At 48.4% G+C, this 26441-nt stretch overlaps 1 protein-coding gene and 1 long non-coding RNA gene across 4 annotated transcripts in view; one reads left to right on the top strand and one right to left on the bottom strand.

Moving 5' to 3' along the window:
* SYN3 (synapsin III) overlaps positions 1-26441 on the bottom strand; it is a 448045-nt gene that overhangs the window by 383035 nt on the left and 38569 nt on the right. For all 3 annotated transcript variants that reach the window (XM_036902842.2, XM_036902843.2, XM_057486431.1), the window contains exons 2-3: positions 23461-23918; positions 6600-6657 (exon numbers count right to left, since the gene is read on the bottom strand). In XM_036902842.2, the coding sequence (XP_036758737.2) occupies positions 6600-6657; positions 23461-23771 (369 nt within the window). In that variant the 5' untranslated portion in view covers positions 23772-23918. The remainder of the gene's footprint in view (positions 1-6599; positions 6658-23460; positions 23919-26441) is intronic.
* Positions 16454-24876, top strand: LOC130678946 (uncharacterized). Its single transcript, XR_008991915.1, has 3 exons — positions 16454-16535; positions 19230-19273; positions 24485-24876. It is a non-coding gene; the product is annotated as an uncharacterized LOC130678946 (long non-coding RNA).

Here is a 26441-nt window from a genome sequence, read left to right as displayed (position 1 = left end):
TCATGTCATTTCATATCAATCCAACAGTATGTACTAATTTGTTATGTGTATCAGTAGATCATTTCTTTCTATTACATAGTAGTATTCTATCCTATGAATATGACACAATTTGTTTATCCATTCAACTGAAGGCCATTTGAGCTGTTGCCAGTTTGCGGATATCATGAATAACATTATTACATTAAAAAAAAGAAAATACATTACAGTATATCCATGACAGCATCCTTGGCAATCACTAACGAGAATGAGGCAGCTCTGTAGGTACTCTCAAGGGATAAACTCCCAAATGGAATAGGGGAAAGGTCAGGGTGCAGAATGGCCTGGATAAGCAGAAGGGCATGCGTAGATGTTGAGCTGCTAAAGGGACGGACTGTGCTGCTCATGGTCTGCTGCCGCTCAGCCCCACACCCACCCTTCCATATTATGTCCTGCACTATGGGGGCTGAAAGCCTAAATCTATGCTTCCCAGATTCTTTTGCCCATGGTTCTGGTTAATTTCTACCAGTGGGAGGCATTCATGCAAGAGCTGAGGTTTAGGAAGAAGGGAGCCACCGTTCTGCTTCTGGAATAGCTACAGGAGCGTCACCACCGGCAACAGCAGGTAGAGCAGATTGGGGCAGTTCCCATACGTCAGTGAGGGTGCAGCCTCGTGGTCCTCCAACAGTGGCAGTTCGACAGCAGCACCCTCCAACAGCAGTGGTGACAGTGGGGTGCTGTGGTTCCGTGTAATAGGGCCCATTTGTAACCAATCCTTTTCACTAAGTCTTCTTCTCAAATACCTACAGTGGTTGATGTTTTTCTGAGCAACTTACTATTTATGAAAAAGCAGGTATGTGTATTTGATTAGTGCATTTAAAACACTCTGGAAAGTTGCCCCAAGAACTGGTGATAATGGTTAAATGAACTTAAAATGAACGGGTTAGTGAATGGTTAGAGAGAACTGGATTGGTGAGGGCAGGGCTGGATGTAGACTTTTCACCAGACACCAGTTTTTATCTTTTCGATTTTTGTCTATTTGAATACATTACCTTTACCCACATAATAAGTAAAAGAAAAGTTAATAAAGGTTATCTCCTATGAAATTTCCTGTGAAATACTCCACAAATGAACCATCCAGTTTCTCTGGAGCATTTCCAGCACAGGGGACTCCCGACCTACCAAAGGAGTGCGGCCCATTCATCGTTACTCAGCGCCGTTTAGCAGTTTCTGTTTATACCAAGCCAAAATCTGTCTTCTTGTAGGAGTGTACCATTAGCCTGAACTCTAATCCCAGTGAAGTGACATAGGGTGGTGGTTCAGCACACATGCAGATGAAACCTGGGTTCAATTCCTCCTCCATTATTCGATTTCAAGTATGGTTTTTAACCTTTGTGAGACTCAGGTTCTTCATATGCCAAATGGGGAGTCGTCATACCCACTAAACTGTTACGGAGAGGCTGAAGTAAGATTAGATGTGTAAAGTGATTTAACCAGTACATTCGATTATTGTTCTTGATATCTGCAACACTGGCAGAAAAATGTAGTGGATAACAGGAGGGCTCTGAAGTGTCAGACTGCCTGCGTTCAAAGACAGGCTCCAGCCAGTGATGAATCAGGCAACCTCAGGAAAGCCACTTACTGACCCCAAGCCTCAGTTTCTGTAAGACAGAAGTAATGATAGTGCCCGTCCCAGCAATGAAAAGCATTCAGCCTTATCCTGCAGGTACTTAACATATGGTAGTTAATACTATGTTCAACTATTCATTCGAGTGCCAGAAATTTGTAGAGTGGACGGTGTCCTATCAGAGACCTCTCTGTCTCTGGACTAAGCATCTCCAGTTCCTTATACTGATGCTCTTGGCTTGTAGACGCCAGTCTCCTCTCACTCCAATCGCTTTGCATATGGCATTCCAGGTTGCTGCTTCCCTTTCAGTGTGACATCACAAGAGTGTGGCGAGCACAGTGTGTGTGAGCGTGTGTGTGCGTGTACCATAGTGTGTGAGTGTGTGTGTGTGTACCCTAGTGTGTGAGTGTGTGTGTGTCTGTGTGTACGTGCACCATCACCTTCCTGGATTCTAAATGCTGTTGTCTGATAATACAGCCTGAAGTTGCATCAGGTTTTGGAGAAGCAGTAAACAGAACTATAGTTTGTTGAGTACTTAATATGTGCCAGGAAATGTGCTAAGCATATTACATACACTGACTCATTTAATCCACACAATTCTAGAGGGTAGAAATTATTATCCTAATTTTTCAGATGAAGAAACAGATGGTTAGAGATGTTATAAGTAAAAGGTCAGCACCATCAAAACATGGTGGGGCCAAGATTCCGTCTCTAGTCTCTGACTCTGGATACATACTCTTCATGTCCAGGTCACACTTCCTTCTACAAGTATTAAGTACTTGTGCAACTTAAATCTTTTTCTTCTTCATATGATTTTAGTCAGCTAAGTCTCCCCAGGCCTGATCTTCTTCAGCTAAGTTTTTAAATAGGACCTTATATCGTGACCCCCTTCAATTTGATCGTATCGAATTGAATCTGGTGTATTCCTTCTACCATTCAGCTCTGAGTCATTAGCAAATGTAATCTGATAAGTTTCTGCTGGGAAGGAACAGGGCAAGGTGAAGGGCAGAGCCCTGTGGCAAAACACTTGATGTATTTCTCTCAAGGTATATTTCTATCAAGTAATCATTTCCTAATGGGGGAATGTTCAAACTATCAATAATCCACCAAAATGAAAGAGCATCCAACCTCCATTTCTCTATCTTGCTGACAATTATTTGGTTAATAACTACAGCCAAGGTCCATTATAGGAAAGGTTTCCCCAGAAAGAATTGTGGATGGGAGGCTGAACTGGGCATGAGAAAAAATAAACATGCTGGAGTATTTAAAATATTTTAAGGGAAAAATCCCACCTTTGCTTCCAGAAGGCATTTAAGTTAAGGAACTATTAAAGAGAAGAAGATAAAGAGGTTTTCAACCAACAGCCTTCCGGGGAATCCACACATACCTACTAAACCCCATCCTAACTCCAATATCACACAAGGACAGGACTCAGAGGGAGCCGCTGCTGTGGCTTGTCCAGCTTCCCTGATCGGACGCAAGGGCAGGGTCTTCACCTTCTCTTGCCTTTCTATCTGGTGGAGCAAGGCACTGGTGTTCATTATGCCTTAGTACCTCCATTGACACCAAGGAAAGAGTGACTATTATAGTTTCAGCCTCTTTTATTAGAGAAGAATGAAGCCTCGGGCTGTCCTACCAAGTCCTAGTCTACTCGTCTCTGAGAACCGTGAGTCTACTGGATATTAATCCATTCGTCATCCTCAGTGCACAGTCCCATTGAGGGGTGACTTGTACCTGTGGAGAAAAAGACTCTTTGCCTCAAATATAAACAGAGGAGAGCTTGACATGCCAACCACCCTGGCTGGAACTTCTCAGGCCCTCCCGGGACACTGCTGTGCAACCCCGCCGAGTCTGCAGGGCATACTGGGTAATGGAATGCAACACGATGCATTTCCCCCCTCTGGCCTCCCCAGGGTTTCTTGACTTCTGGCTCTGCAAGAGCTGAGGCAAGCAGTTTTGGAACTGGGGGAAAGAGGGTAGAGAGAAGGGGCGGAGGCTTCCTCTAGGCCAACCACAACTGACTCATTAGCTCTGTCCAGCAAAATCCAGACAGTGCAATTATCTGGTTAATTTGGCCCTTAGTTGGGAGACAGATTCCAAAATGTGAGACCAGCTCAGACTAAACAGTGGCTTCCATCCTAAGACTTTTCCCAAGTACGACGGGATACATATGCAATTCCTGGGGGGCTGCTTATGTGACCCACCCAGGGATCCAGATGGGAAAAGACGAACAGTTCAGACTCCAGCACGGGTTTAGGAAGGCATGTCGTCCAGGGCGAAATGCCCAAATGACCTGCTAATTGGTCTCCTGGCGGATTTGCCTTCTGGCTTCCATGGAAGGAGATGGCTGGAAATCAGGATGACTCTAAATCAGCCAACGTTTTCCAGTGTGATTGTAGCCTTCACAGACTGGCTGAGTGTCCCCAGAGCCCCTGGGTGAGTTATTCTTAAGGCAATTCCCTGTGATGCTCTTGCTCATAGATTTTGTACCAATAAATTGGGCCAGAGGTAGCACTGAGATATAAGGGTAGAAGTAAAACATGCCTCTGGGCCTTTCACAAATGGTATGAGACTGGGCTAGTTAAACTGGCCACGGAGTGCTTACCAGATGGTTTACGGAAAACTCAGATTTTTGAGGGGAGATTAAGGAGCAGTGATTTTTCCCCTTGGAACCTGACAAGCAGCCTGGAATCTGTGGAATCTATCAATTATTCATTCTACAAATATTTGCTTCAGTTCTGCTATGTGCCGGGTCCTCTGCTACTTAACAAGAGATCCAAACAGCCATGGTCCTTACCCTCATGCAAATCATCCCACACCCAAATGTATGGATAAGGGCTAGGGAGGAAAAGTTGGGGTGCTACGAAAGGGAAGAACCAGGTTAGCTGGTTTAGATCTGGGTGTGAGGGCTCAGAGAAGGAATCTTCAGGGAAGGGATTTAAAAGCTAACACCTTAAAGAATCTAACTTGCTTTTCTTTAGAAAGACCACTCTGACTTAAGTACAAAAAATACATTGAAAGTGAAAAAAGAAGTGAGGAGATGGAGTTAGGAGGCTGTTGATGAGGAAAATTAGATGAGGTGGTGATGGCCCAGCCAAGGATCTAGGCGATGGGGATGGAGAGACGTGCACGGACTACAGGTTCTGGTAAGTGAATGTGTGCACTGGTGGGGGGAGAGGGAGGCATCCAGGGCACTGTGCAGGGCTCTGGCTAAGGCAGAAGACAGATGGTGGCACTGTCTCAAAGCTACCCTGTGATTATAACCCATTTGTACAGATGAAGCAACTGAGCTGCAGAGGGCTTAAGTATCTATCACACAACAAAAGGACGTTGGGAGCACAGGTAGGCTGACGGCAGGGAAAGATGATATGTCCTGTTTTGGAGGCAAACAAACTGGACCTCCTACTGTTCCACACTCTGTACTTCCAAGTCCCCTTATCTTTGCTCACACTGCATCCATCTCACAGGCTCTTCACACTGCCATCTCCCCTTGCTGAAATCCTATCCATCCTTCAAGATCCATTTCAAATACCACCCCCTCCCCAAAGCTATTTCTGACACCCTCAGTTAGTCGTGGCCTCTGCTACCCATAGTGCTAAGTTTGGACCTCTTCTTCCTGGACTCCACCTGTGTCAAGGTTCTGTGAAGACTGACCTTGCCTACCTTCCTAGACCACAAGCCTTTTGGGAAAGAGCCTCTGCTTCTATATCCTCCTTCCGCACATGTTACCGAGCTAGCACAGCAGACGTTTGACAAATATTGGTTAAGTGAACAAAAATAACCTGCTCTTTGCCATGGAAGGAAAACCAGTAGACATTGGACTGACTTGAAAGCCACAGGATCAAATTGAAATTCAAGCTGTAGGTGTTTGAATATTAAGCCAACTCAAATTTGATGCTCAGAAAGGCTTTCTGTTTCTCCAACACCAAACTCAAAAAGCCCTGGAAGAGCCACACACCTCTCTATTTTTTTATTGCATTTTTCTGAGTTCATCTTATAGCAGGGCCCTTGTCCTATCTTACTGTTTGCCTTGATGATGATGATGGTAAGTGGGTAACATTTACTAATGCCTAATGTGTGCCAGGCACTTCAAAGTACTTTTCATGAACTAATTAATTTGATTCTCAAAGCCACCCTATGATTATAACCCATTTGTACAGATGAAGCAACTGGGCTGCAGAGGGCTTAAGTATCACGCAACAAAAGTCACAAAGTTAGTAAGAGGTGGCACTGGGATTTGAACCTAGAGTCTGGCTCCAGAGCCCAGGCTCTGATGGGCTCTCCTAAGGCTGAACACAAGCGTAGCATTTAGTAAGTGCCCAAAAGTGTTCACTGAATGAATGGAATGAGTCCTAGATCCGGAGGTCACAAGTTCAGTCCTAATTCTGCCACTGACTTCCCGTATAGCTGTGAGCAAGCCTGTGTTTCCTTTTCCCATAAAATGGGGGCCTGGATGTTGGTATTTGTGGTATTAACAAGAGCTAGTATTCACGATTCTAATCCTTTTTTAGGTTTAAATCATTTAATCCCAACAATGACATGGAAAACTGAGGCTCAGAGTGATCAACTCCCCTGCCCAATAGGCAGAAATGAGAGCGGGGATTTGAACCCACTGTGTCTCACACTAGGCTCCCTGGCCCAAGAAGTTCTGAGGAGATGCCTTGGGGACCATGAGGGGATTAGGGGGAGGTGGAACAGAATGCAGCGGACAGATCTGGGGCTCCTTGTGCCCATTTCCATTGCAGAAGCTCTACTTGTCTCTGTTTCACAGAATGGGCTCCTAAGACTTCCTTTGAGGAAACGTTCTGCTGCTAAAACAAAACCCACTGGACTAAGTAATTCTGGGATTTAGTGAGACTCCCATAAGAAGCCAGGATTTTTCTGGTAGTCTTGGCTCATCATTACAACACAAGGAGGGATCAAGCTGCCCCTGGGAATGACTCCAGCTGTGAGAAAGGTCATGGCAAGAGCCCGGAAGACTCCGCTCCCCACCTACCTGCTCCACTCGGATCTCAATCTCTCCATTCACCTTCTTTCCAAGGAAATACTTGGCCCTGTGGAGGAAAGGAAGAAAGGTACTAATTAAGAATACAGATTGCTGTAGTCTTTTCTCCCTTCTCCCGAAGGCCTTAGCCCTGGAGGCATCTGTCCAGACACACTTGCTCCCTTCCTGCTCCCTCCTTCTACTGTGACCAATGATTTTCTCATTATTTACATGTATTGGGAAGAGTACTGGATGAGAGAATTGGAGGCTCCGGTTCCGGTTCTGCCAAGTTGCTGGACCTCCCTGGGTCTCAGTTTATCTGTAAAAGGAAGACATATGTAAAAAGCATGACATACATCTAGGGATTGTTTTAAGGATCAAATGAGATAAAGAATCCTATGTAATAAATAAATATTGCAGAATTATTTTATGGAGTTACACCCTATATACTCCATAAAGGACTTATTAAATCAATCTCTTCATCTACCCATTTGTTTGTCCAACTGTCCAGTGAAGCAGAACTAATCTCTCCCTTTTTCCTTCCCTCCATCCTCTCTTCCTTCCTTCCTTCCATCCATCCATCCAGCACCTTTCCCCTACACTCCTGTTTCCATCTTCCCCATTATCAGTAAATGGCATTCCATCCACCCACTGCTTAAGGCAGAAACACAGGCATTATCCTGTTACTTTTCTCTCTTCCTATCCTCACTAATCCTACATTCTAATTCTCTCTCAAATCCACCCACTTGCCCTTTTTTTCTGTATTAGCACCCTAATCTTGGCCTCCTTCAACGCTTCTCATATAGGTTCTCCTCTCAGCCTCTACTTTTCTTTCATAGTACTTATTACAAGCATAATTAGGAACTGTGTTCAATGCTTGCGTCCCGCTAAACTACAGTATAGCTCCTTGAGGTCAGAAACAACCTCTTACTCATCCTTTATTCCCAACACCTACCAGAGTGTTTAACACACAGTGGGAGCTCAGTTAATACTTGTTGAATAAATAAATGAGAGAAGAGGTAGATGGGAAAAAAAACATTTGTCGAGTACTTACATTGTGCCAGAAACTGGGTTGTAGGCTTTAGCCTGCAGCCTTTCTCAGTTACAGTCACAACTACCACCATGGAGGAGGCCTTATTATTTCCATCCTATGAACAAGGGACTGCGACCAGAGAGACAAATACTTTGCCTAAGGGACTTGAACCTTTTAATTCCACATCTATGTTTTGGCTCGACATGAAGAAGAGGCAGCAAACGTTGGGCTGCTCCTGGGTTTAGATGACACCCCCAACACAAAGCAAAAGTAACACAAGTTTCCATTTGCTCTTTTTGATTGTTGTGTGATGAAATTAATAGCTCTGACTCACTTGCTATAAACTGAGCACTGGGTTGAGCATCACCATAAAACTTCCCCGCGGCAGAGATTGCTCTTTGCTCCCAATACCCATTCTCCTCTTTTCCCACAGTAAGAGAGTTTACAGGTTGGCACCCAAATCATGTTTATTCCAACTCTCCATTCAGCTAGCGATGGCCATGTGATTAAGCTCTAATTAATACTTTGTAAACATTGTATCCAAGAATCTTCTCAGTTTTTTATTCTTTTCCTGGAACATCCTATCATGTTTCATCTATTTTTTCAATCTTCCATTTGTGAAAGAGAGAATACTTTCTACAGATTTTCTGATCAAGCTTCAGTGTATCTGCTTCCAGCGTCTCTCTACTGACACACAGCCAGTGCCCATGGAGTTCATCTCTTCCCAAGAGTGCCTCAATCACTGACCGATAGTTCTAATATTAATGCCACTTTTTCTTATAATATTGATAGGCTTAGATGTCAACTAGACAGGATTTTAGTGGCATAGGAACTGTTAGTATGAATTGACCGTTTTTGTTTTTCTCCCAGGGATGGTGTTTGACAAAATCTGTGCGCTATTAGCCTCACGCAAAGGGAACGTTTTCATGTGGTTTGTGTATTTAATCCCGAGTCCTTAAACGGAGGGCTGGCAAACTGCAGACACTGGGATGAAGTTCACCCCTAACACTTGTGGGGCAAAAGAACAAACAGAGGCCCGGGTATCATGTGTCTAATATGTAAAATTGATAAATTCAGCCAGCAAACATTTAAATAAAACATGTCTGTTTTCCTTCCTTGACAAATACACCATCATGACCCGGAAGGGTTGGAACTTAGGCATCTTAGAATTCTTAGGGCTCTGCCCAGAGCATGACAGCACAGGAATCACCCCCTCTTGGCTACCAATGTCCCCCCTAATTGTCTTCCCCCCTCCTCTCTGTCCTGAACCCCTGGGGCTTCTTGTGCAGGCTAAAGGATGGCTCAGCCCGTGTGGCTGAGCTTCATCTCCTTGCTCAGGCCCCCGTCAATGGCTGTCCTTTGACATGCTTTGGGAAGATGGACCAGGGAATTGGCCTATGTATGCTCAGGACTTGGGCCTGGGTCCCTTTGGACAGGGAATTCTAGCAGTCTGGGTCCCCAGTGCATGGTCTAAGGGAGCAATCTGCAGGGCCCTGGTGTAGGGCCTTACTGTGCAGTCAGGAAGGGTATAAACTAGTAAGGGCCAGTGCAGGACTCAGTGCAAGGGCCCCTCTAGCTTGGGTTTAAAACAAGTATTAGGTGAGCCTGGAGCCTCAAGATGGTAACTAATCATACACTGGAAAAGCATGGTTTTGGAATCATACAGGCCTAGGCAAAATCTTAGCTCCACGACTCACTCACCATGTGTTCTAAGACAAGGCACTTACCCTCTCTAGGTCATAGTTTCCTCATTTGCCAAGGTTGTGGTGACAAATTCACTTGCTCCTCTGTGCAACAAGGCAGTGGAGTGGAGTGGACTTGGGGCCGAGCCACCTGGTGCACTCCTGGCTCTACCGCTCACTGGCTATGCAACCTTGGGTAACTCACTCAACCTCCAGTGCCTCAGTTTCTGCATCTGGGAAGTGGGGATAATAATCATAGCTTTCTCACAGGGTGGTTTTGAGAAGAAAATGAGACAAGATATATCAAGTACTTAGACCAATTATTGGCACATATTAAGTTCCAAAGTATACAGCCCAGGCCCTGAATCAGAAGCACCACCACCAGCAAAGAACTACTGGATGCTTACTCTGTGCCAATGGTGCCAGGTAGTGGGCATTCACAGGTAACCCAAACACAAGCTTGCACTCACGGAGGTTACAAAACAGAATTATGATTCACCTTGCTTCAGTCTGAGCCATGTGTGCAGTAAGTGATGGATGACCAAAATGATAATAAATAGGTGACACTGGTATAAAAAGCCTGCAAGCCCCTTCATACCCCTTCTATTGACCCTAATGCCAACCCTGAGAGGTAGTAGGGCAGGATCAGCCCCCTACATGTTCCAAATGAAGAAGTCCCTGCTCAAAATTACAGAAAACCTCTTAAGCAGCAACTCAAGTGAGTTAGATCTTAGGTTTCAAAATTTTCAGACTTCAGTCCAGACCTTCTCAGTCCTTCATGATCTGGACCCTGCTGACAGATAGCCCACCTCTCATCTGGTTTTCTGCCCACCTCATGGACACATTTAACTTCCTGCACATTCCTAAACACATCCTACATGTTTACACCTCTGAACCTTTGCACCTGCTGTTCTTTCTGCTTAGGATGGCTTCCTGCTCTTCTCTGTCTGGTTGCCTCTTTTCTCTTAGTCTTAGATCCTCACCTACTCTATCAAATTTCCCTTAAAAGCACCCCCCTCATGAAGCTGGGTTAGGTGTCCCTCCTTTGGGTTCCCACAGTAGATTGCACCTGAGCATTATAAAAATACCACTGTGTCATATTATTATTTGTCTCTCCCCTGCTCCCATACACCTAGCATGTGAGCTTCTGGAAGTACAAAACTACTTCCCAATGCTCACTGAATTTCCAGTATCCGGCAGGAGGGTGGGGGGGCTAGGGCACAAGGCACATGTTTAACAAATGTTTGCTGACTGGGAAAATGAATAATGTCTTCCAGGGATAGGCCACAGGGTATCCCGTTCTCAAGATGCTTTACTGTCATCTACTGGCACACTGCTGTAACACACAAATCCATGCTGATTACAATGTGTGGTCATTGTACAGTGTCCAACCTGCACAGTCGGCAGCCGTCAGCTTGACTCTCACCCGAACCCAGAGCACCTTGCACTACCAATACCACCCAGGCAGCTCTGCCCCCACAAGGCCTCACCTTCCCAGCAGAAGCACTTGTTTTGCCCATCTCTGGAATGTGTCTGCAGGGCCTGGCCGACAGACTCAGGCTGAGGCTGAGGGTCAGGCAGTCCATCCCCCTGCCTGGCTGGGAGTCAGAAGTCTGTCTCCTGACAGGCCACACAGACTGCTGCCTCCTTGCCGGGGTTGGGGGGGTGCTCATTCAGGCTTGAGCTGCCTCTGAACAGTTCTGTCTGGCAGAGGGAAGGGTAGGGATGGTCTGGAATTGGAGATGTCTTGGGGGCTGGGGCTGCTGCCTCTTAAATTGCCTGGCTGGTGGACCTCAGGCAAAATGGACAGCCCTGCTGTGCCTGAGGCCTCCGCCTCCCTAACGCAGCCCCTTCCTAATGCCCTGATGTGTTTATTCTCACAACCAGCTCCCTGAATACCCCAGCCAATCACTCGAGAGTCCTTGGCCTTGGGGAGGGGGTGGAGGGAGCTCGAGTCCATGAAGCTTCCTTCTCTGTGGGTGGTCTCATATTTTACCGCTACATCAGAGGCACCAGGAAGGAGAATATTATAAAACCGGCGCTGCCTGGGGTAGGAGATCCCTGGTATGGGGAGGCGGGATGTGGTGTGTGAGAGAGATTTATGAGCAGCAGCACTGAGCTCTTTCACAGCTGCAGCAGGGGCAGGAGGAAGAGGAGAATTAGCATAAACAGGCTCCACCTGTGTCCAAGCAGCACCCTTCTAATAAATCCATCTGGGATGTGAAGTCCATGCGGCTGGGCGCTGGCGATGCTCTTCCCAGGGAGGAGGGGTCGGGAATGTTCTGTCAGCACAGATGTCTTCCCACAGGTCGCCCTGGAAGGGGAGGGGTTACAGGCTCTGGCCCCGGGAAGACTTTCATCTTCCTTACGCAACATGCTGGTTGTTCATCTGTGGCCTGGACAGAAGCAGGAGGACCACCAGGAAACCAGTGAGGGTGGACAGCCATGAGGACCAAGATGAGGAGTCATGTGGCAGATTGTGGGTGCAGCAAAGCAGGGCTTTGAGTGCAGAAGCCCAAGTCAGAGATCCAAGCCTAGCTCCGTTACTTACTCCCAAGAAGAGCTACCCTTCCTGGCCCCTTGCCGCTGCCAGGGGGGACCCTCCAGTGATAGGGCAGTCTCTCTGTGCCTCCTTGCAATTAGGGGCTTCAGAGAGAGACCCTATGAGGGTGACAAGCCCTCTTGCACGTGTACAGGGATCTGCGGAGGTTAAGGAACTGAGACCCACCAGAGCCCCAAGCCACAGAGTATGACAAAGGTCCACTCATTGTGCTAGCACGTGTGCTGCTCCCTGGTAGGTAGTAGGAGCCGGGCTTCGCGTCTCCAGGTGAAGAGGTAGGCGGGCGCTGCTGGCGTTGGAGAAGGCCCTGGTCCTGCCCGGCTCTGCCAGCGATTCCCTAGTGCTGCCCCACAAGCTTCTTCATGTATTGACACATGGCAGGTGTTTAATCTTCATCCCTTTCTCTCCTGTCCTTCAACGGAGGGGCAGTGGGCCGAGGTCAACTGCGTGTGTCCCTGGGGAAGAAACATCGTCTCCCCTCTCCGGAAGGAGGAAGGTGGCACTGTCCCTCTTGCTCTGAACGAAACTCCCATTTCAGTTACACCATCACGGAAATGCCCCCGGGCTGCTCCCTGTGAGCAGCTCTTCCTCCACAGCACAGGCCTTCCTTAGGGCAGGAGAGCCCTCAGCCACCCGCTCACCATGACTGCAGAGATGGGGCTTGAGTGTCTTCTCCTTGTCCTCCACCCCACTCCTCTCCAAAGGTGGCACAGCGTCACCCTCATTCCCACAGATACCTGAAAGTCTACAATCACCATTGCACAGTGAATTTGCATTGACAAGGCTAAGCAGGTCACTCAGCAAACATTTAATGAGCATCTACTAAGAGCCCAACCTAGGGAAATGGCTGTGGGAAAGGCAATACACTGAAAGCTAATTCATACCAAGTGCACTAATTCCTGATTATTCTGGAAAAGGGATTTAGATAGTATAAGGAGGATGAGAAGAAGGGGACCATGGGAATATTGAGTATTTGATTAGGAAGAGGGCATAGGGCTGTCAAGGTGAGGAGGGAAAGATACAGAAGGAGAAAGCTGAGTTTATCCTTCCATCCTTCCATCCTTCCCACCCTCCATCCATCTATTCACCCACCAGTCTCTCTACTTATTCATATTCATCCATACACCCACCCATTCATCCACCCATCCATCCATCCATCCAGGATCTACAATGTGTTCAGCATTGTGCTAGTCCCTACGAATTGTCCCCAAACAGTCCCCTGCCAGCCTGGTCTTTACAGTCTAGCTGGGAGACAGACCCAGAAGAGAAGACAGACTGAATATCCTGACTCATGTCTTCTTCATCAGAAGCTGTCAACTGATAAACCTCAGGGAGTCCACAGCCTTGTTTTGTTGGACTTAAGTTGTATACTTTTAATTTGAAAATAGAAAATTCAAACACAAATTCAGATTTCTGGCTCCCCTTGAAAATTAATAACGTGGCAACACCAGGCCCTTATTCCCGCATGGAAAAACTGGCTTGGTGGACTGTAGCTGCTGCCTCCAGAAGGTGCATCAGTTCTCATACCCAGCACAGTCCAAATGCTCCCTGTTGTCTTGCTGCAGCTGAAATCAAGTGGCAGATGTCATTTACCACAGAGCATGTGCTGCTGTTTTTTACACCAGAGAAGCATTTCTCCATGCCTGTCCCTTTTCCTGCCACCTGTCCTTCATGCACTGATCGGCTCTGCTCCTGTGAGAGGCTGCTCACAGTTTAACTAATCCCATTCTAAAGACGGCAAATCGCTTAGTGAAAATCTTCAGAACACCCCACCCCCGCCCTTCCTGCAAATCAAGAATGGGAGGTCAGGAAAATGGCCGTGAAGCCTCGTCCTCTCCCTCCTTCCCTCCTGCTGATGAAACTCGTTGCAGGCAGGCTTCCACAGGCCCCGGGAGCAGAGGCGTTCTGTAATGAGGCTGGCATCTGCCCAGAGACCTGCCTCCCCTGGGGCAAGGCTGCAGCCAGGCGGGGTGAAGTCTGCAGACTCCAGCACAGGAACCGCTACTGCTAGGAAAGCCCATGGCATCTGAGGGACTCTTTCACAAGAGAGTCCCTCAGACGGCCTGGGCAAGAAAACCACTTTTTGGAGGATGAGAAAGTCCCACAAGCCAAACAGTCAAACTCCTTGGGGAAAAACAAGGCTGGGACAGGAAAAGTCACCGAGACACAAAGTCGGAGGCAAAAATGAAAAGCTTCAGGTCTAAACCGCCTTTAAGGGCTTAGAGACTGATCCTTTTATAGTCTGAGTCTCTCCTGCATTTTTCCTCCCAAATGGCCATCCCACATGGGCTTGCATACTTCCAAGTGATGGGGAGCTCAATCCCTCACCAGGCAGCCCACTCGATCTTGGATGAATTTCCCATTCTGTGTATTGAACTGAAATATGTCTCCCTCCTAGGTGGCCTCACTGGTCCCAGCTCTACCAGTTGGAAGTCACGTGAAACTAGTCCTCTGACTCAATGGTTTCTAAACTCGGCTCTTCCTCATCTAAAAAAATGCAACTTTCTAAACTCCACTCTAGATATTCTGATTCAGTGGTTCTAGGGGAACATCTCAATGCAACCTGTCCTGCACCCATTTGGACTTCTAGCAACAGCACTTCCATAGGCATTTCATCAGTGGAACCAGGCCTCTCTCCTGCATGCAGTCTTGGTGCACTGTGAAACCAGCCAGGTTTGCAACAGAGAGGCACAGGCTGATAGGGAACAGGAGCTGACCTCTCCAGACTCTGCCCAGGAGCCCCAGCCCCCAAGATTCTGGCAGAGCCCTGGGTCCTGGCCTTTCCAACACTGGGGCCTTCCTGTTTTCTTTTGATTCTGTGAGCCTCCCACATATTTCCAACAGATCCCCATTTTACATAAGTCAGCCAAAAGTTTACTTCTTTTTGTTACAAAGAACGAACTGTATCTAATACAGAAGGTGCAGGGTTGAGCCTGGGAATCCGAATGTCATCCTGATAGAAACAGTCTTTGGGGGACCGTGATCTTAGTCCACCATCATTGTTTGACTTCTGGGGAAACTGAGGCCCAGAGAGGAAAGCGGTTCTACCCAGATCCCACAAGCTCAGCAGAGAAGGGAGAAATGAGGAAGAATAGCACCTCTCAGATTCCTCCCCACATTCCCTTCTGCTCAAAGACATTTCCCCCCCCCCAGATTTTCCAGCCCCTGTTTCAGAGGTGAGGACTACCAGGGCGGGAGACAGCTCTTCACTGTTTCCCCCCCACCCCCCTCCCTGCCTCCCTCAAAGAGCCTGGTAGGAAGCTGCAGGGGCACCAGGCCTCTGGATTGGATGGCAGAAGACCTCACGGAGAGAGGTCAGCACTTGAAAAATTCCTCAAGTCAAAGGGCTTGGGGCTTGGGTGCCACACAAGGCCCTCACTGTGTGCGCACATTGTCTCCCTGATAAAAGGGGCCGGGCCTGGGAAAACGGAGCCTGTCTCCAGGCGACTGGGCAGGCTGCTGGGGAATGCCCAAAGCCTCTCCCCTCCCCCAGGCTCCAGGGCCAGGGCCATGGTGGCAAGGGGGAGGCCCCAGGGGTGCAGGGCACATGCCCAGAGTGGGAGGGATGCGGGGAGAAGTCCAGAGCCACCCCAGGAGGTGTTGGGTGACCTGTGTGAGTCAGTGAACGAAGTGAGTTGGAAGGTGACATGAGGCCTTTCCTTTCCCCCCAGCCCCGTGCTTTCCAGCCCTGCATTTCCCCAAAGGAAACAGGAGGGCCTGCCCGGGTTCCAGGAGAGTCCTAGGGGTAGGGGAAGTAGTGGGGGAGGCGTGAGGACTTTGTTTCCTGGAGCCACGTGTCTTCAACGGAGAGGTATGTATCTCAGTCTTGAGCCCCTAACAAACTCTAAGGAGGACCAGACCAACTTCCCCCATCTTCTCTTCAGAGTAGAGTGTCTGCCAGCCGACCAGCATCCAGACACCCCTCCTCCAGGGTTTCTGGAAGACAGCCCTCAAGCATATCCAGTTGAACTGAGAAGCATGCCAAGTGGCTTCCTTCCCCCTGGCTCCCAGTACTATTATACTCATCAGTAATTAGTAATTGCAATTAATTGTTAATACCATTTCAGTGCCTATTATGACAGGCTAAGCCCTGTACCAGCCCCACCCCTGCCATCATCTGTAACCTTTGCAATGATTCTTCAAGAAAGATGCACCATGATCCTCCCATACTGAGGATGGTAAGGTTCAGAGGTAGGACTTGCCCGAGGTCACAAACGTGAGTGTGAGAACAGAGACCTGGGCAGTCTGCCTTGGCACCATTCTCAGTCCTCAGCATAGGCAGGGAGAGCTGCCCTTTGAGAATGGGGTCATTTTGGGGAGCCTGGCTATTGCATGGGACATACTTGTACTGATTCATTGTTTATCTAAGTATCAACTGGGCGTCCCATATTTTTATTTGCTAAATATAGCAACTCTATCCTAAAGCCACTGTCGGTGATGCCAGCCCTGAGTTCAAACCCCCCCACAGGTGGCACAGTGGGAACTAGAATGTCCTGGTCACCACAGCCAATTGCTGCAAGGCTTCAAGGGGCCAAGATACCCACCCCACAGTCCTCCTGCCTTTAGTCACAGCAGCCTGAAGCCATCTAGTCCCAGGTAGGGGCTGGAGCCTCTGAGTAACCAGCTGGACAGGAAGGGGATGCGGAGCCTTGGGAATAACATGGACACATCAGGTAATCTCCTGAATTCCAGGGCAGCTGAGTATTTTCTGAGAAAGACACTCCCTCGGGGTGTCCTCAATCCTGAACTCTCCCTTAATAATAATAACAGCCTTTGGCAAAAGCAGCCATTTGTTCATTAATTAAATCATCCATCTCTTCTATCTGACTTTGGGCCAGGCCTGTGCCAGTGTGTCCGAGGATAAGGAGGCCTCAGCTGTGCTCTGCTGGGGCTTAAAGCCGGCCAGGTAACCAAACGCACACATGGAGAGGCCTGTGAAGGCCGAGAACCAAATGCCCTCACGGAGCCTCGTCACATCCCTGTCAGCTCAGTGGCATGGTGGTGGCGGGTTGCCCGCTTCCCAGGTGAGGAAACTGAGGTTCAGAAAGGTGCAGTGGCCTGGCCCAGACCGCAGAGCTAGATGTCACCCCCCACACGCCATCCACCGGCCCTGAGCTCTCTGCATTTTGTCTCCTTTCACATTTTAACTTTCTTGGGAAACATGTCTGACATATGTTAGAAAATCACATCTTTAATATCAAAATGCATGGAAAAAGAGAGAAAAGACCCTGTCAGAGCTCCCTTGGTGCTTTCAAAACGGGGAACTAGTCCAAAGTCACTTCTACAAAGGGTCCAATTTCCAAACCTGAGATCATGCGTGTTTGGATGGCTACAGGAACCCCCCCTTTTCCCCCTGGCACCCTAATATTCTGGCTGCTAGAGGGCTCTGGCTGGGCAGGGCTGCCTGGCTTGAGGTGGGGCACTTTCCTCCGCGGGTGAGGTCACCAGGATCCTGTGCTTGGCCACGGTGCTGTAACATGGAGTCCTGCCACCCTGCCCCTCCCGCAGCCCTCAGACAGTGTGAACACACACAGCAGGCTCCAGAGCCTGCCCCGTGCACCAACACCCTCAAGCCCGGCACAGGAAGGCCCGTGCTCAGGTGGGAGTGGGAAAAAATGACAAGAGAACAGGGATGTCCAGGATGGTCTGAACTGGATCCCAGATGCCACTGACACCTTCTTTGCTATGGGGTTCCGAGCCTCAGTTTTACCTCATTCATAAAATGAGAATAGTCCATACAGCTGTTGGGAGGAATAAGAGAGCCTGTGAACACCCCTTAGCACAATGTCTGGTCACGGAAATTGCACAGATGTTTTTGCCATACAACAAGAACAAAGTCATGACCCGGTCCCCAAAGAGCTTATGGTCCATTCATTTGTATGTTGATTTGTTTCTCATCCAAGACTTGTCAGCATCTACTATATGCCAAACACTGAAGCCCTGTGCAGGGGTCAGCAGGAGGTGTGGCACCATCAGAGATGCCTCTTAGGAAGTGAGCGCTGTTCAAGCTCCAGCCTGGCCACTCTCCTGTTTTGGCTCCTTAAGCAGGTGCACAGTCTCTCTGTGCTCTACTTACTTACCTGTAAAATGCCCCCCAGACAAGTCAGGAAGTTCCCCCAAGTGGTGGTGTGCTAGCAGATGATTAACATCCAGCTCTCTGGGGAGAACCTGAAGCCCTGGTTTGCAGCTTTTGCTGATTTCTGTGGTGTCACTGTTCTCCCCGTGACCACCCTGATTTTCCATTGGATGGAGTATGAGATAAGAAAGAGAAAGGACTAGTGGTTACCAAAGGGGAGGGGTTGGGGGAGGGGGAGGGCAGGTGGGGAGGGAGGGAGAAGGGGATCGTGGGGTACTGCGAGTGGTGAACATGGTGTTTGTGGGGTCATGGGGAAGACAGTGTAGCTCAGAGAAGACAAGTAGGGACTCTGTGGCATCTTACTACACTGATGGACAGGGACTGCAATGGGGTGTGGGGGGTCTCGATAAAAAGGGTGAATGTAATAACCACATTGTTTTTCTTGTGAAACCTTCATAAGAGTGTATATCAATGATACCTTAATAAAAAAATAAAATTAAAAAAAAAGAAAGACAAAAGAGATCTAATGTCAAGGTTTCACTGTCACACCCCCACCTGTCATTACCAATAACTCATGACCTTCAAAATCACTCATTCAATCGACAGACATTACTAATCATCTGCCTGCCCAGTTCTACAAAGACACCAACTAGATGTGTAGGCGTGGGCAGGGTGGTGGTGATGGTGGGGACACAGATTACCCATCATACAGCATAATAACTCGCAGTGAACCTAGAAATGTACAAGGTGCTTTACTGGGTATCACTGACCATTACTTAGTAGGACAGTGTAGCCTCGTATACTCCAGGCTGGAAGGATGGTAGCTGGAGGGTGTTTCAAACCAAGAATACCCTTTTAATCTCCTTTGCAACAAAAAAAAGAAAAAAGAAACAAGGAAGGGTGGAGAATAAAAGGGAAGGTAACAATAGATCATTGTTGAAATAGAACAGCAGACATTCTGGGAACAGGGCCATCGGTGAGGTAAGAGGAGAGGAAGGCCAGAGCTTCAGAGGCCCCTGGCGGGAGGGGTCAGGGCAAAGGCTGGGCTGCTTCCACCCCCCAACCCCCGCCACCGTGCCAGCACCCGCTTCTGCAACCCCATATAGCTCTGGAGACCTTGCAGGTGGAACTGTGAGCAGGGAGGTGCACCCAACCCCAACCCGGTTATAAGCAATCTGTCGGTTTTTGTCATGTTCCATGTTTTGATTCTGAAAATCAAACCTGGAGTTCTGGTACATTCTGCGGGCAACGGTAATAATTTTTGCCTATTTTTTTTCTTAATCTCAAATAGCACCCTTGCATACTGAAAATAAAGAACCAAGATTTTATACATAGGTGAGTAAAACAGAAACCCCTTAACTGTACTGTTGACTCCTAAGGTAAGGTGAGTTTCAGGTCCCATTATGCCCATTAAAAGTCATCCCGCTTGGATTGGGGTGGGGCAACGATACATGCTAACTGAACACTTAACAGTACGTTGAATACCAGGGATATAAAGAATAAGACACAGGCCTTGTTCCTGCAGAAATACATTCTGAGTTATACAAGGGAGGAGGTTATTTGCACTGTTGGCAGGGTGGAGTACGTCAGGGAAGCTGCCACATAAGGGGTGACACTGGAGCAGGCTTTTAAGGATGAATGAAATTTGGCCAAGTGAACAAGATAGGAAGGGTATTCCAGGTAGCAGGGAACAGAATGCACTGGGGCAACAATGTGTGTTTGAGAATTACAAGTTGTTTACTATTCCTACAGAATAAACAGCAAAGCAGGAAGTGGAGCTGGCAAAAGAATTAGAGGGAGGGCAGGCATGCTTGCAGATCTGAATTTGAATCTGAGAGCAGTGATGCACTGGCAAAGCATTAGGGTGGGGCATGGCAGCAGACTGCTCAGGTTGGTATTTCAGAAAGATGGCACTTTGCGGATAACATGCGAAGTACCCAAAGGTGAGGTCAGCAGCACAGGAGGCCTGAGACCAGTGAAGCTGGTGGATGATTCTAGGTTCTAGGGCACCGGAATGCGTGGAAAGGCAGAGAGGTTAGAGCTGAAGACAACTGAGCTTGAAATTTATTCACTTTATTTCTCCTTTCCCCTGTGGTTCTCACTGACTCCTCTCCCCTCATCCCGAGCAAAGCACCGACTTCAGTTCATACCTACCGCTGGGCCAGGCCTTAAGCGGCTTAGTCCCAAACTCCCCAAACAGCCTTGCCCTGGCCAGGCTCACCTCCAGGGGCCACCCCAAAAGGTGGTGGGATCTTACAACACTCAGCCACGAATCCTTCCTCCCAGCAGAGTGGCTTTGGGCCTCTTTCCCCCAGAGGAGGCAGAGTCCTTCCGGGTCACAGGCCAGGTATCTGATGTCCTTGGGGGGCCCAGGCTGGTTCAGAGTCTGGCCTCTATGAGGAGGGGACGAGCGGGGTGGGGGTGGGGGGGGTTCCTGCAGCTCCCTCCCCACGAGGAAACCTGATTCTGCAGGAGGGCCCAGGCCTGGGGATGGGAAGGCAGATGGGCAAGAGGCAGTAGCATTGTTCGGGGCGGGTTCACTCTCAGTACAGACAGTGGACATCTCCCCCCTCATTACCATCTCAAAGGGGGAAGGAAGGGGCTGTGGGAGCTGGCTTCTCCCCTTTAACAACTTCTTCCTTTCAGAAGACAGTTCGCACAATGGAGGAGGGGCTGGGCGCGGGGCTGACCCAGGCAACTCCCGCTCTGACAGAGCCGCGGGACAGTGGGGCTGGCCTGCCACCTGCTGGCCACTCCCGGTAGCGCGTGACGGGCATCCTTTGGGAACTGCAGGGAAGCACAAGGATTCTGCGGCAGCCAGCAAGTTTGGAAAGTTGGCAGTGCACTGAAATTCAGACAGGTTAGAGGTTTCGGAGAATCTAGGATGGAGTTCTGTAAGAGAAGCTCATGGGCCTGCGGGTAGGAAGTCTCTATCGCAATGCATGCAGAGCGAACTTCCAGGTGAGTTAGTGAGTCTGTTTCTCACTTCAGTCCTCGTTAACCCACTGAGGGGCAAGGAGATTGGTGGTCTCAAGGCCTAATTAGAGTGTGGGCATATAAGGCATGATTGAAAAAGACTGGGAGAAATTCCTCTGGCCAAAACTGTGTCCCCCATAAGTGTGTGCACAGCCTAAAATGCACACACTGGTCATGCCTGTGGATCAGAGAGACTGAAGACCAAAGTCAAAACTTAAATGTTACTTGGCTGAGGCCATTCATTGCATTTCAGTCTTGTTCACTGTGTCCCTACACAATACTAGACACCACACGGGGAGGACAGAGATTAATAAAACCCAACTTCATCACTGAGGAGCTAGCAGGGAAGAGTGACCAACAGAAAACTCTAGCACAATGGGGTAAATCCTAATCCACTTTGCCCAATATTGGGCATGAAGAGATTAAGCAGGAGTGCCTGCAAGAGACTGCTATTGATTGGTAAATGTTGCAGAAGGTCATAATAGTAATAGTCTGCAATAGTAATGCACACTTACATAGACAGCACTTAACCATCTACTAGACACATCTTAAGGCACTTTATAGTAACTCAGAAGCTTTTAACCCTACTACATATATTAACTCTACAAGGTAGATAGAGTTTAACGGCCTTTTAGGTGCAGTGACCTACAAAGGTCATACAGCTCCTATGGGGTAGAGATGGGATTTGAAACCCAGACAGCCTAGTTCCGAAGTCTGGGATCTTAACCACTGCACCACACTACCATTTATTAGTTTAGCCTCCATACAGGAAGTATCTTTCCTGAGAAACAGATTTTTAAATGACCACCCCCATCCCACTCCACCCCACCCACCACACCTCCAATCATGACAAACCCCAACTGAGCCAAGGAAAACAGTCCACAGAGAACGCTCAGAATCAGGGTCCAGCTTTGGGTTACAGAGAACCAGAGGACTCCAAATGCCACGCAAGCGTTCTGGTTACTGGGCAGACAGGCGGCAGGACTGCACAGGCAAGGATGCCTGGAAGCAACACCTCTGCAGAAACCAAATGCTAGGCTCAGAACCTCAAGATGGTGCGTCACATAAGCGCATAAGCAGAGGTGAAACAGGCTTCATGACGACAGCCTTCAAGCAAGTAGCACCAAAGGTATCATGACTGGATCAGAATGGAGGCCATGCTCATGACCACCCTGGTTAACAGGAACTAATTTCTTAGCCAGAAAGGAAGGACTAACACCTGAACCTACTAACACACTTCCATGTTGATTGTATTGACTATGTGTTATAAACTATAAATATCTCCCACTCCAAAGCACAGGCTCTATCATTCCCAGCCTCAGTTAACTTCTCAAGGAACGAATGTGAGTGCACACACGTATGTCAGAATAACTGAGCTCAGTGAACTGAATGCATTAATTTATTCACTTAATACATATTTACTGGGTGCCTACTACATGTCCACTGTGTGGCAGCCTTTGGAGACACATGCACGCAACCTTGCCCTCCAGTGCCCCTGGTCATATGTGAGTCCACTATCAGAGCTGCTCTGGATGGGGTGCTTCCATGTCTCCATGTTTGGACTTACTTCCCACACTACAAATTCTTTGTCTCTGATTGGACTGATAATAGTTATCACCTCTCTATCTGGAGTAGAGACCTATGCTCCAACTACAGCTCCCCATGAGCAGGACAAGTTCACCACTTACCTGAGCAACTAAGGCCATGACCTGTACTCAAGTGGTGCTCAGAAACTACCTGGGCAGCAACTACGGCAATTACCCTGGCACGCATGTCCAGCCCCAGCTCCCCGGGAGCTGAGCATCTCCTGGGGTGTGCCTGAGAAAAGGCTGGGAGGCAGTCAGGTCTGGCCACTTTTGGTGTTATAAGGGCAGGTTCTGGGGCCAGACTGCTAATACATGGAAGAGCTGGGATGTGACTCAGGCACTCTGGTCCAAGAGTGTTAGAAAAGGACTGTGGACCTGTGTTGGTTTCTTTTATCTTCATAGCAACCTCATTTAATGGAGGGAGGATGGCTAAGGCTGAAAGAGGTTGAGCAGGTTGCCTGAGCTCTTTCAGATTTTAAAAGTTTTTTATTTTTAGAGCATAATATAGTGCATATACCATATGTCATATAGTACTTTCATGGTGCTCTGGGCAGCAGCCTACGGCAAACTGTATTAAGTTGTTTGCAGCCAATCATATGAATGAGCACAGGGAGGGATATAATGAACACTGTTACAATCTCACTTTCCTTCAGATCAGGCTTTGCTGCCAAATGGATTATAAAACATGTTCAAGTTTTCAGAGCTTTTTGGATTTTGGATTTGCAGGTGAGAGATTGCAGACCTGTAAATGTAAAGCCCTTAGGGCAGTGTGTGGCCCAATATAGGTGTCTTGGCCCTGGCTCGCAGTAGCCATGTGATAAATGTTAGTTTCCTTCCCTCTGGCCAATCTCTCATACCACTGGGCCTCTCACAGCTCTTCCCCAACACCCCCCAAGAAGTGAGATAAGCCCCATCTCCTCTCTTGCCCTGAGGTGGGAGCACCTGCAGATTCCTGCTTACCAGTCTGTGTGGGCATCATCGATCACCAACAGGATCCTGGGCCTTTGAATAACGGGTGTGGAGGGACCCGGAGGCTCCATCAGCCCTGAGGGGGCCTGGGAGGTCTGCTTCATGGCACTGGAGAAGGAGCCAAAGAGGCCGGATCCTGGGGAGGAGAAGGAGGCTGCCAGGGGCTGGGGGTGCCTTCTCTCCATGGCTGGGGAAGCCGGGGAGCTAGTGGAGCTGTCTGGGCGCTGCAGGTCCGTCATGTAGCCATTAGGTAGGTTGGCCACGAAGCTGCTGTCAGATAGGCGCCGCCGGAGGAAATTCATGGCTGTGGCTGTGAGATGGCTTGTTCCTACTCAGTCTTGTCTAGGTGAGACCCAGAACACAGGCTGCCAGGGAGAGGGAGTGGTAGGGGCTGGGGCCAGAAGTGCCAGGGGAATCCTGCACAGTCGGCTTCAGCTGTCTTTGCTTACCTGTGGAAACAAGCCCACGTACATGTTAGCAGAAATGACGTCTGTCCCTTAAGAGCAATATAGGTAGCACCTTCCTACCCACCTCTGGGGGCCATGTCAAGTACGACATCCTTTTGGAAAGAAATTTGGTGGCATGTAATTAGAGAGTACCCTTTTGACCTACAATTTCCATTTTCTGGAATTCTATCCCAAGAAAGGAATCTGAGTTACAGAAAATGCCTCTTGCACAAATGTATTTATCACAGCATTATTTAGAGTAGCAAAATCCTGGAAAGAACTCAACCTTCAATCACTGGATGATGAATAAATGACAGCACAGCCACGCAGTGAAACCTTTTGTGCCTATCAGAAAAGGTACTTAAAAAGAGATTTAAGTAACAGAAAAAAATTATGTTGTAATTAAAATGATCATGATACAAGATTGCAGATACAGAATAACTACAACCACATACAAGTTGTAATAACAAAACTTTGGAAAGATGATGTGTGTTAAAGTGATATTTGGATAATGCAATCACATTTTCTTTTTCTTTTCCTTTTCCTTTCTACTTACCTGTACTTCCCAGATTTTCTAGAATACATATTGCTGTGGACTGAACTGTGTCCCCCAACTCCTAAGTTGAAGCGTTGACCCACAGGGTTCTGGGAGCTGAAAGTGGGGCTTCTGGGAGGTGAATAGCTGAGGTCATGAGGGAGGGACCCTCACGATGGAATCAGTGTCCTTCTAAGAAGAGACACCAGAGAGCTTGCCCTCCCTCCACCATGTGAGGACACAGGAAGACGGCAGCAGCTGCAAACCAAGGAGAGGGCTGGCAGCAGACCCCAACCCGGCTGGCACCCTGATCTCAGACCTCCGGCCTCCAGAACTGGGAGAAAATTAATTTCTGTTGTTTAAGCCACACAGTCTGTGGTATTTTGTTACAGCAGCCCAAGCAGACTAACAAACATATATATTGCTTTTCTGGACAGAAAAATAAGTTTTAGAAAAAACAAATTACTCATTTAAGATTAAAATATACAAGATGGGCGGAAGATGGCGGTGTGAGTGGAGCAGCGGAAATCTCCTCCCAAAACCACATATATCTATGAAAATATAACAAAGACAACCCTTCCTAGAATAAAGACCAGAGGACACATGACAATATCCAGACCACATCCGCACCTGAGAGAACCCAGCGCCTCGCGAAGGGGGTAAGATACAAGCCCCGGCCCCGCGGGAGCCGAGCGCCCCTCCCCCCAGCTCCCGGCGGGAGAAGAGCAGGCAGAGCGGGAGGGAGACGGAGCCCAGGACTGCCGAACACCCAGCCCCAGCCATCCGGGCCAGAGCGCAGACACAGTGCGTGCCCAGGGGGCCCTGGATGCTAGGGAAACAGGGCAGCAAGAACAGTGAGCGGGCACCGGAGGCCGGGTGCCGGAGGACATAAGAAAAGCGCGCGACCATTTTTTTTTTTTTTGCTGTTTTGTTCTGACGAGCGCTTTTTGGAAGTCTTAAAGGGATAGGGACCCCAATAATAGGGAGAAACAGGGCAGCAAGACCGGTGAGCAGATGCCTGAGGCTGGCGCCGGAGAATAAAGAAAAACGAGCGACCACCTTTTTTTTTAATTAAAAAAAAATTTTTTTTTTTTTATTTAAATTTTTTTTTTTTTTTTGTGGTCGTAGGTTTGTTTTGGCAGGTGCTTTTTGGAAGTCTTAAAGGGGCAGGGCGGGTCACTTAATCCAGAGGTAGGGAATCCGGGATCTCTGGGCACCCTAACCCCTGGGCTGCAGGAAGCGGGGAGGCCCCTTACGGAGATAAATACCCTCCAGGCCGCTCCCCCTCCAACGCGACTCCACCATTTTGGAGTAGCTGCCCGAGCCAGGCCACGCCCACAGCAACAGCGGAGATTAACTCCATAGCAGCCGGGCAGGAAGCAGAAGCCCTGTCTGCGCGCAGCTGCGCAGCACAAGCCACTAGAGGCCGCTGTTCTCCCAGGAGAGGAGGGCCACAAACCAACAAGAAGGGAAGTCCTTCCAGCCGTCACTCGTCCCAGTTCTGCAGACTATTCCTATCACCATGAAAAGGCAAAGCTACAGGCAGACAAAGATCACAGAGACAACACCAGAGAAGGAGACAGACCTAACCAGTCTCCCTGAAAAAGAATTCAAAATAAGAATCATACACATGCTGACAGAGTTGCAGAGGAATACGCAAGAGAAATGGGATGAAGTCCGGAAGGAGATCACAGATGCCAGAAAGGAGATCGCAGAAATGAAACAAACTCTGGAAGGGTTTATAAGCAGAATGGATAGGATGCAAGAGGCCATTGATGGAATTGAAACTAGAGAACAGGAACGCATAGAAGCTGACATAGAGAGAGATAAAAGGATCTCCAGGAATGAAACAATATTAAGAGAACTGTGTGACCAATCCAAAAGGAACAATATCCATATTATAGGGGTCCCAGAAGAAGAAGAGAGAGGAAAAGAGATGGAAAGTATCTTAGAAGAAATAATTGCTGAAAACTTCCCCAAACTGGGGGAGG

This window comes from Manis pentadactyla, chromosome 10 (genome assembly GCF_030020395.1).
Source record: "Manis pentadactyla isolate mManPen7 chromosome 10, mManPen7.hap1, whole genome shotgun sequence".
Lineage (NCBI taxonomy): Eukaryota > Metazoa > Chordata > Mammalia > Pholidota > Manidae > Manis > Manis pentadactyla.
Note: the sequence above shows the minus strand (reverse complement) of the source record. Positions and strands in the feature narration are given on the sequence as shown.